The sequence below is a fragment of the Macaca thibetana genome, chromosome X (genome assembly GCF_024542745.1).
Source record: "Macaca thibetana thibetana isolate TM-01 chromosome X, ASM2454274v1, whole genome shotgun sequence".
Classification (NCBI taxonomy): Eukaryota; Metazoa; Chordata; class Mammalia; order Primates; family Cercopithecidae; genus Macaca; species Macaca thibetana.
The window spans coordinates 18,296,152-18,311,201 of record NC_065598.1 but is presented as its reverse complement, the minus strand read 5'-3'; the positions used below and the strand labels follow the sequence as shown (position 1 = coordinate 18,311,201).

Sequence of the window (15,050 nt, the reverse complement as noted above, 5' to 3'; positions counted from 1 at the left end):
CAGATCATAGCAGGGACTCTGGTGGCCTCCTACAAAGATGGCGCTCCCTAACCTCCATTGCTACCTGAGAAGGTCAATTCTGCCCGTAGCGGGGGAGTAACCAGTGGAACAAGCGCCCAGGAGAGACAGCAGTGTGGTGGCTGCAGATGAGGGTGGCCCTGAATCTTCCTAGGCTAAGACACATGTGCGCTTCACTCCCACTGCAGCCCCTGCGTAGCCCATGGAAGTACTCACCATGGGCATGGTGCAGTGGTCTGTCTTCTCCTGGGTCTTCAAGCCCCTTGTGAGCAGAGTGAGGCTTCCATTTCAGAAGGCCCGGGCCCTACTATAGTGCCGGGCCTACAGTGGACACAAAAAAAGTGGTTGCAGAACAGGGAAATGTGTATTATTGAAATTAAAGCTTTTATGATTGTAATGATAAAGGCTTTGTGTGGTTTCTAAAAGCTTTTTGTGAGCATCAGATTCACTTTTTAAATAGCGAAGTGGTTAAAGGAGGGACTTTTATTTCCATTTTTTACACTCAGCTTTTGTTTGAAATTTTTTTATCATCAGAAAAGAAATAAAGATATTTGTTTTGTCCAAAATGTCTGGGAAGGCCGGGTGTGGTGGCTCACACCTGTAATCCCAGCACTTTGGGAGGACGAGGCGGGTGGATCACCTAAGGTCAGGAGTTCAAAACCAGCCTGGGCAACATGGCAAAACGCAGTCTCTACTAAAAGTACAAAAATTAGCCAGGCATGATGGCTGTAATCCCAGCTACTCAGGAGGCTGAGGCAGGAGAATCGCTTGAACCCGGAAGGCAAAGGTTGCAGTGAGCCAGTCTCAAAAGAAAAAAAAAAAAGTCTGGGAAATGGAGTTTTGGTGGTATAGGGGAGAAAAAGTAATCGCTTTTCCTCACTTATCTCAAGGTTCATGGCTGAGATGCCTACAACAAAAGACAGATTAATGAGGGAACACCATCCACACTTATTTAATAAGTTTTACATGGCACAGGAGCTTTCAGAAATGAAGACCCAACGAAACAGGAAGATCTGTGCATTTTTGTGGACAGTTGTGTGGAAATATGATTGGAGGATCAGAGGGTATGATCTAGTGGTAATAAATGAGAAAAGCATAACAAGGCCTGTTTGTTCAGATTTGTGTTGGTGCTCCTGTGTGATATTCCTTTCCTCTGGGTATAGGGCGGGACACCTGTCACGTGAGGGTCTTCAGGGGAGAAGAGTAGACTGACCTTCCTAGGTTTGATGGTCTGCTTCAGGGAAGACGGGGTGAAAGGAATTCTATGGCCCATTTCAGGAGAGAAAGGGGCAAGGGCTGCTTTTGTTTCTATGGCCAGCTTCAGGAGAGAGGGGGTGGGAGCAGGTCCGAGGGACCTTCCTGCTTCTGCAGTTTCCTCAGTTTCCTTGTGTGTCCAGGTGCCATATTTGGCAGTAGCGTTTCCTGTACCCCATCAGTGCTTTAAACCAGCAGCGTCCAATGCAACCTTCTGCGATGATGGAAACGTTCTGTATCTTCTTAGCCAGTACAGTAACCACTAGCTTCATGTGGCTCTGAAGCACTTGAAATGTGGCTGGTTTGACCGAAGAATTGAACTTTTTATTTTGATAATTTTAATTAATTTTATTTTATTTTTCGAGACAGAGTCTCACTCTGTTGCCCAGACTGGAGTGCAGTGGGGCAATATCGACTCACTGCAACCTGGGTTTCAAGCGATTCTCCTGCCTCAGCCTCCCAAGTGGCTGGGATTACAGGTGCCTGCCACCACGCCCAGCTGATTTTTGTATTTTTAGTAGAGACGGGGTTTCACCATGTTGGCCAGGCTGGTCTGGAACTCCTGATCTCAAGTGATCGGCCTGCCTCAGCCTCTCAAAGTGCTAGGATTACAGGCATGAGCTACCACGCCCGGCCAATTTTAATTAAATTCCAATACCACGTGGGACTAGTCACGACTACATTGGACAGTGAAGCTTTAAACAATCAGTTTCTGCTAATATATGCAAACTCTTTACCTGTTAAAGTGTGAATTCATTCTCTTTATTCATGCTTCTATAAAGAGAGTTTGTATGTCAGTTTTATGTTAAATTTTGCACACTTTCAATTTTCCCACATTGTGTATATGGTACTTATACTTTCATTGCGGCCTGACATTTCCTGTACATTATAGACAAACCTATAAAATAATTTCTAAACAATGTCTGAATCCTAAATCATCGAATTGTGGCACAGTGAGGGACCTGGGAATCAGCTCCTGAATAGCACATTGGGCAGGCAATAGGGATGATGATGGTGGTGATGATGATGAAGATTTAATAAGAAAAACCTGGGGCCAGGCATGGTGGCTCATGCCTGTAATCCCAACACTTTGGGAGGATGAGGCAGGAGAAGCACCTGAGGTCAGGAGTTCGAGACCAGCCTGGCCAACATAGTGAAACGCTGTGTCTACTAAAAATACAAAAAATTAGCCTGGCATGGTGGCAGGCACCTGTAATCCCAGCTGCTTGGGAGGCTGAGGCAGGAGAATCGCTTGAACCCAGAAGGCGGAGGTTGCAATGAGCCAAGATCGCGCCATTGCATTCCACCCTGGGCAACAAGAGCGAAACTCCGTCTCAAAAAAAAGGAAGAAAGAAAGAAAGACAGACAACAGAAAATCTTCACACTGTTAAGTGAAAGGGAAAGCAGGATACAACATTGTTTAGATAGTAGGTTCTCAAATATATTTAAAAATACACATAGAAAAATTACAGGAAATATTTATACTAAAATGTTAAGAGTGTTGGCTTTGGTGGTAACAAATATAGGTGTTTTCCTCTCCCTGCCCTGTCCACTTTGCTACATTATGTAGTTTCCAAAATTCTATAACAAACAAAAATATTATCTTTTTATATTTTTTTGAGAGTAAAAAAAATTTATTTTTTTACTCTGTTACCCAGGCTGGAGTACAGAGGAGCGATCTTGGCTCACTGCAACCTCCACCTCCTGGGTTCAAGCAATTCTCTTGCCTCAGCCTCTTGAGTAGCTGGGATTACAGGCGCATGCCACCACACCTGGCTAATTTTTGTATTTTTAGTAGAGATGGGGTTTCATCATGTTGGTCAGGCTGGTCTCAAACTCCTGACCTCATGATCCACCCGCCTTGGCCTTGTAAAGTGTTGGGAATACAGGCGTGAGCCACTGCACCCAGCCATGATTATCTTTTTTTTTTTTTTGAGACAGAGTCTCACTCTGTCACCCAGGTTGGAGTGCAGTGGTGCAACCTCCGCCTCCTGGGTTCAAACGATTCTCGTGCCTCAGCCTCCCGAGTAGCTGGGATTACAGGCATGTGCCACCATGCCTGGCTAATTTTTGTATTTTTTGTAGAGACGGGGTTTTGTCATGGTGCCCAGGCTGGTCTCGAACTCCTGGCCTAAGTGATAGGCCCGCCTCGGCCTCCCAAAGTGCTGGGATTACAGGTGTGAGTCACTGTGCCCGGCCTATAATGATGATCTTGTTCTTTCTGTTTAATTTTACTGTCCCCAGCTTCTTAGCATCTGGGGATGTTTTTCCTGGCAGATATTTACTTACCATGACTTCTTCCAGAAGAGGTGTTGGTAGCTTTCATGTGACTATTTCTATTTCACCTTTCCATGTAACGAGTGATGCTGTTGGATTTCTCTTTTATTAATTAGATTTTTTCTGTCTCATCCTTTTGCTTTAGCCACATTGGGATTATCGTCTACCGAGGTATGTAATGGTAAGGAGGCTGGAATGTACAGGCATAGTGGTTTTGAAAATTTTCCCAACCAAAAATAACGTACAGGACTATCACTTTGTTTGTTTGTTTTTAAATGTATTTTGAAATATATTTTGGCTGGGCATGGTGGCTCATGCCTGTAATCCCAGCACTTTGGGAGGCCGAGGCAGGCAGATCACTTGAGGTCAGGAGTTCGAGACCAGCCTGGCCAACATGATGAAACCCTGTCTCTACTTAAAAAATATAAAAATTAGCCAGGTGTGGTGGTACACACCTGTAATCCTAGCTACTCAGGGGGCTGAGGCAAGAGAATCGCTTGAACCCAGGAGGCAGAGGCTGCAGTGAGCCAAGATCACACCACTGCACTCCAGCCTGGGCGACAGAGTGAGACTCCGTCTCAAAAAAAATAAATAAAGTATTTTTTTGGTGATGGTGGCAGTAGCACATTTGACCTAGGCAAGCTCCACGACTGGTGTTTGAATTAGAGAATGAAAGTAAAGCCGGTCTTCAATCAGATGGCACAATCTTGAATCTATCTCCACATAGGAACTTCCAGGGGATGTGAAGAGTCTAAACTTGGATTGGGGCTCCCCAAACTCCTGAAGACACTATAATGGCGTGAACGGTGCCCTCTAGATGGGTGTATCTGTGAGATTATTAGTTGGTCGCCTAGGGTGGCAGACATTTACTTATTTAGAACCGAAGATGAGTGGTAGCTGCTTGTATTAAGGCTGGATTAATAGCTCAATTTGGCCATTGCAGCAAAGCTGCTATAGACGATGCATAAGGAATGAATGTGATCACTCCAGGGGTGGCAACCACAGTTGCCTTTGACCATGACTTTTCTGCCCTGCCTCTCTGGTTGGATGCAGGATGAAGGCGAGGACCCCTGGTACCAAAAAGCATGCAAGTGTGATTGCCAAGGAGGACCCAATGCTCTGTGGTCTGCAGGTGCCACCTCCTTGGACTGCATACCAGGTGAGTATCCCCTGTCCTTGGGATGGAACAGTCATTGGGAACACCCCATTTCTCTTCCTTTTTCCCACTCGGCTGAATTAACCTCCTGAACGCCACCCCCATCTTTAGAATGAAAGATGAATGGTAGCTGTGTGTATTTATTTATTACTATTATTAAGCCTATGTTAATGTGGGTTTTCTCCAGTTGGCCTCTGAGCTTTGAATCTCACACTGGTCCCTGCTTCAACACATGGCGTGATGTCAGTGTCCAGAAACAGCTCCCTAGATCTCCATGTCTCCAGGTTGGGATGGTAGGATGGGACCTAACTTTCAATGAAATCGATGAATGGGACTGATTGAAAATAAATTAACGGGTGGACGGGCGCAGTGGCCCACGCCTGTAATCCCAGCACTTTGGGAGACCGAGGCGGGTGGACTGCTTGAGCTCAGGAGTTTGAGACTCACCTGGGCAACACGGTGAAACCTTGTCTTTACTAAAAATACAAAAATTATCCCGGTGTGGTGGCTTGCACCTGTGGTCCCAGCTATTCAGGAGGCTGAGGTGGGAGCATTGCTTGAATCCGGGAGGTGGAGGTTGCAGTGAGTAGTGATCTCGTACCACTGCACTCCGGCCTGGATTACAGAGCAAGAGGCTGTCTCAAAAAAAAAAAAAAAAAAAAAAAAAAAAAAAAAAACACGGGAAAGAAAAGAAATTAATGCTAGTCAGCCTGGAATTTTGAAAAGAGCACAGGCTCCAGAGCCAGGAAGATGAGGGCTGGAATCCTGGCTGTGTCACATCTGAACTCTGGGACTGCCACTTTTTTCCTTGTCTGTCCAATGGAGGTGATGATAGTACCATGCCTGGATACTGCTTGTTCACCAAACAGCCACATGCTTCCCTCCCATTGCCCAGTCCCCTTGTAATTAATCAGGTGGTGCCATCCAAACAGCTCCAGCCAAAGTGAGCAGGCCACTTCCAAAATGGCACTGAAGGGCTGGCACTCAACTCTCTGGCTCTCCCTTTCCTGCTATGAAGCCACCTGTTGAGATAGTGGCTTTTCCTGCAACCTGGTCTCAGGCTGATCACGTGGAGCAGAACCCCCTGCCTACCGACGGTAGACCAGTCGCCTGAGTGAAAAATAAACCTGTGTTTTGTGGAGCCTCTGAAATTTCCAGGCCAATTTGTTCTGTAGCTGATGTGGCCTATGTCTAAGACAGGGCCCAGCAAACTTTGTAAAGGAGGAGTAAGGAAATATTTGTGGCTTTGTGGACCAAATAGTCTGTCACAACTAGTCCATTCTGCCCTTGTGTTGGAAAGCAGTCATAAACAATATGTAAATGCTCAAGCATGGCTGGGTTCCAATAAAACTTTATTTACAAAACAAGCAGAGGGCCAGATGTGGCCCATGGGTCATAGTTTGTTGACCTCTGCTCTACGGGGTTGTCAACAAGGAATAAATAAGATGAGGCATTAAAGCAGCCTGTGGGGTACTAGCACACTGTTGAATAAAGGTTGGTTTCTTTTCTACCAGCCTCCTAAGAGCTCACACTCTGAGGAGGGAGCGAGCAGATCCAATTTTCAGAGGCTTGGGCAGTCCCTGCAAATATTTGCAATGCTTAAATCCTTTCCATGCTCAGAGCTTGTTTTGCATGAAACTGGCCTTGCTGCCTCTCCAGGGTTATGATGGTATCATGCCACTTCATTTACTTTACACAATTGCCTAATAATAGCTTCACCAGAGACAGGTTTGTGTGTCTGTGTGTGAGGCTCTTTTCATTATTTCATTAAATTTGCATTAACAAAGCAAATTGCAATGTGTGTGTGGGAGGGTAGGGTACAATGGCTTCTACTGCGTGATTTTCCTATTTTCTGAAGGGGAAGTCATTTCTGAACTAAGTTTGTTTTCCAAGGGAACTGTGGGGTCCTAATCGTGAGGAAACCGATGGGCTTTTCCTATGGGACATCCCATCAGGCTCCATGGCATGAGCTCATGCAGCCATTAAATGTTGGTATGATTGACTCAGTCAATATTGACGCACCCTCATTCCATTTATAACTCAATTCACCCATCTTTCAACATGTGCCTATGATGTGTCAGGCACTGACAAGGAGACAGAAATGAAGGCATTGTCTCCACCTTAGAGAAATTTACCATTTAGTGGTAACGAATGTTCTTTTCACTAGAGACATGAGACCTCCTGGAATTCCATTCCAACTAAGTTCTGTGTAAGAAGAAATTGAAAAGACATTGTTTATGTGGATTGGCTTCATTGACCCAATCAAGTTTGACACTTCAAGAAGGGCCGTGTGCAGCCTGGGCAACATGACAAAACCCCATCTCTGGATGGGGGGCATGGTGGCATGTGCCTGTAGTCCCAGCTACTCAGGAGGCAAAGGTGGGAGGATTGCTTGAGCCTAGGAGGTTGAGGCTGCAGTGAGCCATAGTTATATCACTGCACTCCAGCCTGGGCAACAGACAGAGACCCTGTCCCCCCCCCCCCAAAAAAAGGAGAGAAGAGTCATGTGTTTGAGGGATGTGATGTTGACCCTGGTCCCCAAAGCTGTCTCCCCTATACAGCTGTCATGAGCTTGAAGTTCAAAAATTAGAAATTCTTTTAGCTTAAGTGCTCTCCTCTCTCCATTGTTTTTGTTTTCTTTTTTCTTTTTTTGAGACGGAATCTCGCTCTGTCTTCTAGGCTGGAGTGCAGTAGCGTGATCTCGGCTCACTGCAACCTCCATCTCCCAGGTTCAAGCAATTCTCCTGCCTCAGTCTCCCGAGTAGCTGGGACTACAGGTGCGCACTGCCAGGCCCAGCTGATTTTTTTTTGTATTTTAGTAGAGACGGGGGTTTCACTGTGTTGCCCAGGCTGGTCTCGAACTCCTGAGCTCAGGCAATCTGCCCGCTCGGCCTCCCAAAGTGCTGGGATTACAGGCGTGAGCCACCGCACCTGGCCCTGGTTTTTGTTCTTAACAACGCAGATATTTTCAGAAAGGAAAACTCAACCTCAGCGTTAATGGTTGATTCATTGGTGTTAATTGGTTCCTCCATGAGATAGATGATTCAGGGCATTGGAACCAGCCACAGGCTTGCAAAAGTCACTTGCCCGTCAGTGCCGCAGATTCTCATGGTGTGTCAGAAACGCAGCTTCGTTTGTCTGGGTCCTGTGAATCAGGGCTTCCCTCATAGCCTGTCTCACGAAGAAAGAGAACCCTGGAAAGCACAGAAGGATGGCGGGGTCACTCAGAGCTGCCAGGAGGTGCTAACAGGTGCACTCTGGCTAATGCCCGGGCCCCCCACGGAGCAGAAGGCCACATGCATTCTGGCCTCCTAATCTTCACTTTAATGCTATTAAAAATACTAAAAGCTCTGTCTTTTCCACCGTTGAGCCAAGATTACCCCGGCACTCTGAGAGCAAAAAATAGGGTAGGGAAATTATCAAAAGTATAATAAATCCACTGGTTTGCTAACGCTTCATTTTGATTCTAGATTTTCTCTTCTATATGATGTTTGAACTTATAATCCATTCTTCCAGAAATATTATCCTACATATTTTCTCCTGTACTCTACTATATTGTCACATATATTCAAGTCTAATATCTATGCATAACACTATTCACATCTGTCTGGAATCTTGTGTTAAGAAAGTCCCTGAATTCTGTGTTTCTTTAGATTTGCATTCTTTATAAGCCTGCCTACAAACCCAGAAATTAGCCACTAAAGTAAAAAGGCTAGAATATGAAATATACACAGCCTTGGGCTGGCAACATATTGCAAACATGCCTTTATCTATCTAATGATCACATCATGGCTCAGAAGAGCCATTTGAGCCACAGAAGATGTAGGCTTTTCCCTAAGGGTGAAATGAGTATAGAAACAGGTCTAATAGCTGCAATAACAAAGTGACACTGGGCAGAAAACTCAGGAAGGTCATATTCTGTGTGTGTCTGATAAGGGTCCCCTCAGGTTTTGGCTCTGTTGCCCAAGCTGGAGTGCAATGGCGCGATCTCGGCTCACTGCAACCTCTGTCTCCTGGGTTCAACAGATTCTCCTGTCTCAGCTTCCCAAGTAGCTGGGATTACAGGCACCCACCACTGCACTCGGCTAATTTTTGTATTTTTAGTAGAGATGGGGTTTCACCATGTTGGCCAGGCTGGTCTTGAACTCCTGACCTCAGGTGATCCTCCCTCCTCAGCCTCCCAAAGTGCTGGGATTACAGGCGTGAGCCGCTGCACCCAGCCTTGGAGCCCCTTAATTCTTTCACAACATTATTGAGGTTGCCTTCTAGCATCTACTCAATTTATGGTTTCTTTTGATTAGGCCAGAGGTCACAGTCAGTGTCTACTTCTTCCCTGAGGCCTCTGCTGCCTGTTTCGAAATGCCATTTCCTATGCTCGTCCCCAGTGGGCACCCAAGATGGGCCGACGGCATTTGTTAATTCATCCCTCCATCCATCTGTCTAGTCAATATCTAGAGAGTGCCCAGCACCTGTGGGCATTCTGCTCAGCTGGGGGGAGAATGGGGAGGGAGGCAGGCAAGAGAAGATGGCAGTGAAGTACGCCCGAGGAGGAGGGGTGCGTGACAGGTGGGGAGGGTGCTGGGGAGGTAGCACCAGGGCCCCTCAGCCGGCTCAGGGCAGGCAGAGATCTGAAGGCTGAGGCGTGGGGGGGCAGACGGAGGGGTGTGGACGGGAGGGGATGGCCTCAGGGAAGGCCTGCAGGCCACATATGGACCTGAAAAGAGCTCAACCAGGCCCACAGAAGGAAGAGGAAAGGAGAAGAAGGAGTCAGGAAAAATCACAATAAAAGAACTGGAGTGTGCTCTTCTTCAGGGCACACACAGTGTGGGAAATGTCACATTTTCTATTTTTCCACGTTAGGAGAAATCTAGCCGGACTGCCCCCTTGTAATGGCCTGTGAGGAGTCTGCGGACAGGATTTTTGAAGGTCTTTACTCCCCCTTTAGACTACATGAACCCCCCATGAGCTTGCGAGGGCAGCCTGGCCACAGCCCCATTGGAAGGCGGACGTCTCGAGAGTGGCTCCTCTCCCTCTGAGCCAAACTTAGTCTGAGGGACCTTCCCAAGTTTTCTGAGCATGCCCAGAGCTCAGGGCTCCCAGACCCATCCCAGTCCAGCCCCTCAGGGGAATCAGGTCCCTCCCCGCTGCGCTCAGGCCCTCGCCATATCCCTGCTACTTTAGCTGGGGCTGTCACCTCCTTCTCTTGGGTAATGCGCTCATTCCTGGTGAGGCCTAGATCTTCCAGGTCCATAAGCCTGAGGGATGCTTTTGACAAGGTTTCTCTCTCACATCCCTCTCTCTGTCTCTCTGTCTCTGTCTCTCTCTCTCTCTCTCTCTCTCTCTCTCTCTCTCTCTCTCTCTCACACACACACACACACACACACACACACACACACACTTGCTCCTGCCTGGGGCAAGGAGAGCTGAAACCATTCATTAGTCACATGAAGCTGGCCTCATTCTCTGGAGGGTGTGGCGGGGGGCTGTGGTGGTGGAGGGGGGGAGGGTAATGGGGACAGAACAGAGTAGGATAGAGGGGCATTGGATTTCCTCCCTATTGAGTCTTCGCCAGAAAAACATGCAAAATTCAAAAAGGTGTCAATGTAGTCTCACGAATTCACCTTCACCAATGTCATGTACCTGGTGCTTTTTGGCCAGACACTGTGCTCTACGAATTCTACAATCTCCAAATACTTTCACTTAATCTTACAGCAATTTTATGAAGACAGGTACTACATCATGCCCCATTTCACAGATGAGGAGACTGAGACCCAGAGAGGTTAAGCAGCTGGCCTGCACGCACGCTGAGAGGGTGGGCCCCTACCCCAGGTGTCATTGGCTGGATGCAAGCCTGCTTGACCATTACCATCACCGGCAGCCTCGTCCCAGTGCCCAGGCTAATGATGTCAGAATCCCTGGGGGTGCGGCCCGAACATCAGCATTTCTACAGCTCCTCAGGCAATTCCGAGGTGCAGCCCAGGCTGAGCCCCACCGGTCTAGAGTCTCTGCTTACCAGGTTGCTGGGTTAGGCAGCTGAAAGCATCAGTGCCTCGGACCTGGAGTGTTGGGAATATGGAAGTGCCTCGGACCTGGAGCACTGGATAGGGAGCAGGACTGGAGGTTGGACGATGAAGGGCTCCATCTGGGACATACGGAGTGTGAGGCTTCTTTGGGTCACCACGGCGGAAATTTTCTCCTGGAAAATATTCAGAGGGCAGTGGAATGAAGCTTGGGGCCTAGGAGTCAGGCATCGGCTCCCAGACACCAGCTAAAGCCAAGGTGACAGTGAGATTGTCATCTTCCCTGGGGAGTAAGTACAGCATCCATGTCTGGACACACGGGTCTTTAGATCGCAGTGAGTCACACATTCTCCGCTGCCTCAACAGGCCCTCCCAGGCTGTCAAGGCCATTGGCCCTGGCCAGGTACACCCGCAGGCCTACAGACCGCTCTCAAGTGTTAGATGGGCTATTTGGGAAGAAATGGCAAAAGAGATGTGAAGGGGAAACAGACGAAGAAGAGCAAAGTGCAAAGAATAAGGTGACTGGGAGAGGTGGCACTGGCTTTTTCCCTTCCCCTCTGTCTACTCCCTCAGAGCTGGTGGCCCTGAGGGGAAAAAAAAAAAAAAAAGGAGGTTCAGTCATCAAATGCTCAAAGTGGAGGGGCCTCAGAGACACCCAAGGTTAGAATTTTGCCCATGAAAAATCCCTGCCACCTGGTCCTGTGCCCCTCCTCCTGATCGCTTGGGCTTGTCTTCCCAGCTGGAGGGGTGTCGCGGGGGTGGAGGAGCCCTCGAGTCCACAGGCACTCAGTCCTCCGGATCTCCAGCCCACAGAATGCCTTCCTTGGCAGGCCAAGGTTTTCAAAGTGCACTTTCAAAAACGAGCTTGTTAAAAATGCAGTTGCTCTGAGGTGGAGTCCTGGACACTGCATTCTTAATAAGCTCCCCTGATGATTCGCCCGCCACACAGGGCATGATTGAGTGGCCCACAAAGTGCTCCTCTTCTCTCTCCCGGAAATTGACATGATCGTAACAGACTCCCAAAGTCTTGAGTACTCAATAAACTACAAATTCTCTACCCGCACCCTCAGCCCCACAGAGCTGCAGATACTAGTGGGATTGGGCCTATTCCTTTGGTGCATTGGGGCAGAAAGGAAGTTAAGCCTCCCTGGCTAGAGGCCTGAAGCTGGCCTGTTTTTAGCCTCTGGGGACAGGGCATGGCCATCTCTGCAAGCATGTTTCATTCAACTTTACTGGCTTTTGAAAAATTCTCCAGAGAGACTTCAGCCCTTGTTTTATGGTTACAGGTAATGGTGCCTCAGTGAATATGTTCAGCCCTTCAACCTGAACTCAAATTTACAGATGGAGAAAATACTATGATTTGCCTTAATTGCAGTTTATCACTCATCATCAGAAAACTAGGAGAATGAGGTGGGAGGATAGCTTGAGCCCAGGAGTTAGAATTGCAGAGAGTTATGACTGCACCATGGCACTCCAGCCTGTGCGACACAGCGAGACCGGGTCTCTAACAAAAAAAGGAAAATACATTTGCCATTTGTTTTCTGTAGAAATTCAGTTACGAACTGGGTTTGGTTATAAGTACAAGACCCCCTAAATACTGGCTTATTGATTTAGGAGTTTTAACTCACATGGTAAAAAAAAAAAATTAGGGGTAGAGAGTTATAATACTTAAGGTTATCAAGGCTGAGGTCTCTGCAGTTTTGTTTTTTTGTTTTTTGTTTTGTTGAGACAGGGTCTGTCACCCAGGCTGGAATGCAGTGGTGTGATCATGGCTTACTGCAGCCACAGACTCCTGGGCTCAAGCAATCCTCCTGCCTCAGCCTCCCCTGGTAGCTGGAACTACAGGTGTGAGCCACGAGATGGGGTCTCCCTATGTTGCCCCAGGCTGGTCTTGAACTCCTGGGCTCAAGTGATCCTCCCAAAGCACTGGGATTACAGGCATGAGCCACTGCACTTGGCCTCTGCAGTTCTCTTGGCCTTACCCACATGGTGCAAAATGGCTACTGTCGCACCAGCCATCAGACGTAGTCTAGGCAACAGGAAGAAAGAAGGGGAAAGCAAAACCTGACCAGAAATCCCAGCAGGCAGTCTTTATATCTCATTGGTCAGAAGTTATGTCACGTGGGCACTTCTAACTGCAAAGGAGGTTGGGAAAGGCCCTTTATTCAGCTGGCTACATTGCTGCTCCCAATAAAAGGGGAGCTCTTTAGTCAAAAAGAAGGGGAGGCTGGGCATGATGGCTCACATCTGTAATCCCCAGTGCCTTGGGAGGCCAAGGCGGGTGGATCCCTTGAGCCCAGGAGTTCGAGACCAGCCTGGGCAACATGGCAAAATCCCATCTCTACAAAAAATACAAAAATTAGCCGGGTGTGGTGGTGTGCACCTGTGGTCCCAGCTACTGGGGAGGCTGAGGTGGCAGGATCGCTTGCACTCTACTGCACTCCAGCCTAGGACAGGGCGAGACCCTGTCTCAAAAGAAAAAAAAAAAAAAAAAGAAGGGGAGAATGAATGAATACTGGGTTGAAAACTGGCAGCCTCTGACCAGGTAACTCAAAACTGTGCCTGCCACTGCAGGCACCACCTTGGCTCACTGCAACCTCCACCTCCTGGGTTCAAGCAATTCTCCTGCCTCAGCCTCCCAAGTAGCTCAAACCACAGGCACACACCACCATGCCCGGCTAATTTTTGTATTTTTAGTAGAGACGGGGTTTCACCATGTTGGCCAGGATGGTCTCGATCTCTTGACCTCGTGATCCGCCCACCTCGGCCTCTCAAAGTGCTGGGATTACAGGCGTGAGCCACAGCGCCCAACCTCAACACTGTTTTTACTATGAGGGGACACACAGACGAGAGGAAGCAGGAGACAATTAACACAGAAGAACTACCTTTGGCTACTACCACTGGGAAAAAGCAGTTCCTTTTAGCCATTTCTCACTCAACAGTCCCCCAGGCACATTTCACCCATTTTTTTTTTTTTAAATTAGACTGGTGAGAAAACTGCAATTTACAAGTAGGAAGTCACTCTCAATATCTCAATACGTAATCGCCCTTCTTGCCTCTCACTGTGGTTTTGTCCCTATAATTGGCATCATCTACTGCCCAAGGACAATGAGAGACCTGACGTCATCAGGCAGGATGGCTAAATCTGTGTTAATGGGGGAAATAAAGATGTATGGCATTTAAATATGGTATTTTACTCTGCACCTCTTGGTTTTTAGATCTCTAAGTTGGTGGAGGAGGTGAAGTATTTCTCAAAATTCCGCACACCCCTTGTGAAGTTGCCATAGAGCCACTTCCCTCTGTTTTACAAAGCTTGTGAGTCTCTGTGGCAATTCCTTTACTTCATCCTTCATTCCTTTCTCGCATGAGTAGTGAACCGTTGAAGACCCAGCTGTAACCATTGTGAACCACAGAGACAGGTAAAGCCTTCTCCATCTCCGAAGCGCATAGCAGATGGGTTTGTTTTGTTATTTCAGTCACCTGGTGCTTGTTGAGTATTGAGATATGTGTTTCAATGTGAATTCTTTTTCCTTTCCCAGAATGCCCATATCACAAGCCCCTGGGTTTCGAGTCAGGGGAGGTCACACCAGACCAGATCACCTGCTCTAACCCGGAGCAGTATGTGGGCTGGTATTCCTCGTGGACTGCAAACAAGGCCCGGCTCAACAGTCAAGGCTTTGGGTAAGCAGGGCCCAGGGGATTTTTTTCATGTGTTGTTTTAAAAAATAGGCCTCTCTACCAGCCTGGCCAATATAGTGAAACCCGTCTCTACTAAAAACACAAAAAATTAGCTGGTGTGGTGGCACGTGCCTGTAATCCCAGCTATTCAGGAGGCTGAGGCAGGGGAATTGCTTGAACCTGGGAAGCGGAGGTTACAGTGAGCCGAGATCACACCACTGCACTACAGCCTGGACGACCGAGTGAGACCCTGTCTCAAAAAAGAAAAAAAAAATAGGTCTCTCTAATAAACAAATGACACAGAATGTACTTATGAGTGCTGCGGGAGAGATGAAGGAAGAAAGACCTCATCCATGCAGCCAGGGAAGGCTTTCTAAGGAAAACATATTTGACCTGTGACTTGAAGTTGGCCAGGTGAGGGAGGGGAAGAGGCGTGGGGTACAGCAGGTGCAAAAGCCCTGAGTTGGGATGATACCTGCAGGGTGTAGATGGGGAACATAAAGAGGGCAGCAAGGCTGAAGCACAGGTGAGACAAGGTGGAGAGGCAGGCAGAGGTCAGATGGTGCAGGACCTTAGAAGCCATGTTAGTGACTGATCCGTACTGTAGGGATAATGGGAGGACCCTGAGTGCATATTAATTAGCATAC

At 47.8% G+C, this 15,050-nt stretch overlaps 2 protein-coding genes across 4 annotated transcripts in view; one reads left to right on the top strand and one right to left on the bottom strand.

The window, feature by feature from the left end:
- Positions 1-15,050, top strand: part of RS1 (retinoschisin 1) — a 30,473-nt gene that overhangs the window by 8,766 nt on the left and 6,657 nt on the right. Inside the window, exons 2-4 of the mRNA XM_050777525.1 lie at positions 3,695-3,720; positions 4,603-4,708; positions 14,265-14,406. Of these exons, the coding sequence (XP_050633482.1) occupies positions 3,695-3,720; positions 4,603-4,708; positions 14,265-14,406 (274 nt within the window). The remainder of the gene's footprint in view (positions 1-3,694; positions 3,721-4,602; positions 4,709-14,264; positions 14,407-15,050) is intronic.
- The window catches only part of CDKL5 (cyclin dependent kinase like 5), a 226,042-nt gene continuing 218,691 nt past the window's right edge, over positions 7,700-15,050 (bottom strand). For 2 of the 3 annotated variants that reach the window (XM_050777522.1, XM_050777524.1), the window contains 2 exons: positions 10,719-10,901; positions 7,700-7,899 (listed from right to left, as the gene is read on the bottom strand). In XM_050777522.1, the coding sequence (XP_050633479.1) occupies positions 7,796-7,899; positions 10,719-10,901 (287 nt within the window). In that variant the 3' untranslated portion in view covers positions 7,700-7,795. The remainder of the gene's footprint in view (positions 7,900-10,718; positions 10,902-15,050) is intronic. The other variant, XM_050777521.1, reaches the window with a different exon arrangement.